Below are 2,027 nucleotides of genomic sequence, written 5' to 3' on the forward strand. Positions count from 1 at the left end.
GAGAACTTGCTGCGTCGACAGAATGTGCCAGCGATGAGCGAGGTGCTGAAGAGAACGCCGGGTTATCGTTTCCCTTTGCCTCGTCAGTGTGAAGCCATGTTCGGCCGTGATTACCACCCCGCCATCACGAAGTTTGTTAGTACTTATGCTTGTTTTTTCGTTGAAAAGGAGAACGTGGATGATGCTTGGTACAGAGGACTAACATGTAAACAAATTCGCAAATACTGAATAGAATATTTTCAGATATTGGAACAATTCTATCTTAGGGGTACAAATATAAAATACATAAAATGAAAGAAACGGAATGTAGATTCAGTGAGAATTTTCCGGATAAATTTAATAACTTCCAACTTTTAGGATCTCTGCAATTATATGTACTGCACCAACGGCATTGTCACGAAGCCAGCTCACCCCGCCCTCGAAGGCTCCATCTGTGGCCAACAAAGGGTCTGCTTTGCCGGCAGGTGTCGCCCGGAGAAAGACCTTATAAAGCACATTATCCTTTTCGGCGTCAACCCGACTCACGCGGAGGATGGTAAGATGCCGGGAAAACGTCTGGTTCATATATATATATATATATATATATAATATATATATATATATTATATTATATATATATATATATATATATATATATATATACATATATATATATATATATATACATATTATATATATATATATATATATATATATAGATATATTTGCGTGATAACGTAGATGATAACCCTTTGTTGCCATTACAGATTATAGTCGTAGATATTAATCGGTAATGTCCAATTCCAGGTCCCAAGCCAACGACCACAACAACCGCAAAACCGCCCATAACTGTGCCAGAGGGGATGCGAACGCAGAACTGCACGTGCGATTTTACGCCGCAGCTTCCTCCTTCTCTGCACAATCTGCCTAAATCTATATGCATGTTTTCTCGCCCCGATCTTCCACCCGGTCTTCAACTGCAGCATCCAGTGTCCCTCGTATGTCTTGCACGTGGACTTGGTGTTGGCAACGTAAACCGAGGAGGTCCTTCCGGAGTCTGGCCCTCCCCGTAGCAGGGCCCCTGCTACCTTGGAGCTACACGGTAATCCGGGGTAAACGGCAGAGATATAAGAGTCCCGATAAAAAATTTCCCAGGTATGCGGTGCCGTTCCCCACGTGATGCACCCCACCCTGCAGTGCCCCAGCACGGGAGCATCGGGCGAGGAGCCGTGCCCGCCGGAGAATATTATCCTCCTCTGCAGAACAACAGTTACACCTACGTCCACACTCACAAGGGTGAGGGGGGCCCAAGGGTCAGAGCCTGCTGTGGAGAGGAAAGCTATACGTTTTTGCTGGGGCCGCTCGGGCGAGGATGATCTTGCGGCGCGCGAAGCATTTTTCTTCGTTGATTGACCCGTCGGAGAATATTGGCAGGTTTGGATTCCCTAAAATGCAACTTGCAGGATGGCTTCCCGAAGGAGCTTCAAAAATTTTCCAAAGGCTAAACTGTAATTTTTAGCCCTTCCCTGCACGATCTGTTTTGATTGTTCGCCGGAGCCCCACTGTGCGAAGTATGTGATGTTCATAGATCTTGACACTGGCAACACGACTAAAGTGCCAGTCAAGAAACCTGCAGAACTACTGCCTCCCTGCAAGACGTGCCCCAGTGAAATGGCGTTCGCCATAAGTACCATTTGGGAAATCGTAAAGAGTGTGACGGCCGTCTTGGCGCAATCGACCAGTCTGTGCAAGTTGTTGCCAGCGTCTTGGTTGGCCTGGATCCCTGGGTGTTCGGAGTCAGCTGCGCTGGAATCCTTCAGTAAGTGTCAGCCGGTCTCCATCGCCATCACGGCCGGCGGCGCCGTCTTCGTCTACCGCCCCAGCGCCACAAACAGGGCCGTCGTTAAGGGGCATCCGTCCCTCGAGTGGCAGGACGAGCACTATACGCTAGACAAAATCTCTTATGATGAAAATCCTTCCGATATACTCAGAGAAAATCACGATCTAGACTTCCGATATATGATTGTCTCGCAGACTCTGCCCGGGGA

General features: G+C 47.6%; 1 protein-coding gene across 1 annotated transcript in view; it reads left to right on the forward strand.

Annotated features, from left to right (window-relative positions):
- Positions 1–1,557: 1,557 nt before the first annotated feature.
- Positions 1,558–2,027, forward strand: part of LOC119570969 (A disintegrin and metalloproteinase with thrombospondin motifs 18-like) — a 2,632-nt gene continuing 2,162 nt past the window's right edge. The window contains exon 1 of the mRNA XM_037918490.1: positions 1,558–2,027. This exon is cut by the window's right edge and continues 160 nt beyond it. Within this exon, the coding sequence (XP_037774418.1) occupies positions 1,558–2,027 (470 nt within the window).

The sequence above is a fragment of the Penaeus monodon genome, unplaced genomic scaffold (genome assembly GCF_015228065.2).
Source record: "Penaeus monodon isolate SGIC_2016 unplaced genomic scaffold, NSTDA_Pmon_1 PmonScaffold_4604, whole genome shotgun sequence".
Taxonomy (NCBI): domain Eukaryota; kingdom Metazoa; phylum Arthropoda; class Malacostraca; order Decapoda; family Penaeidae; genus Penaeus; species Penaeus monodon.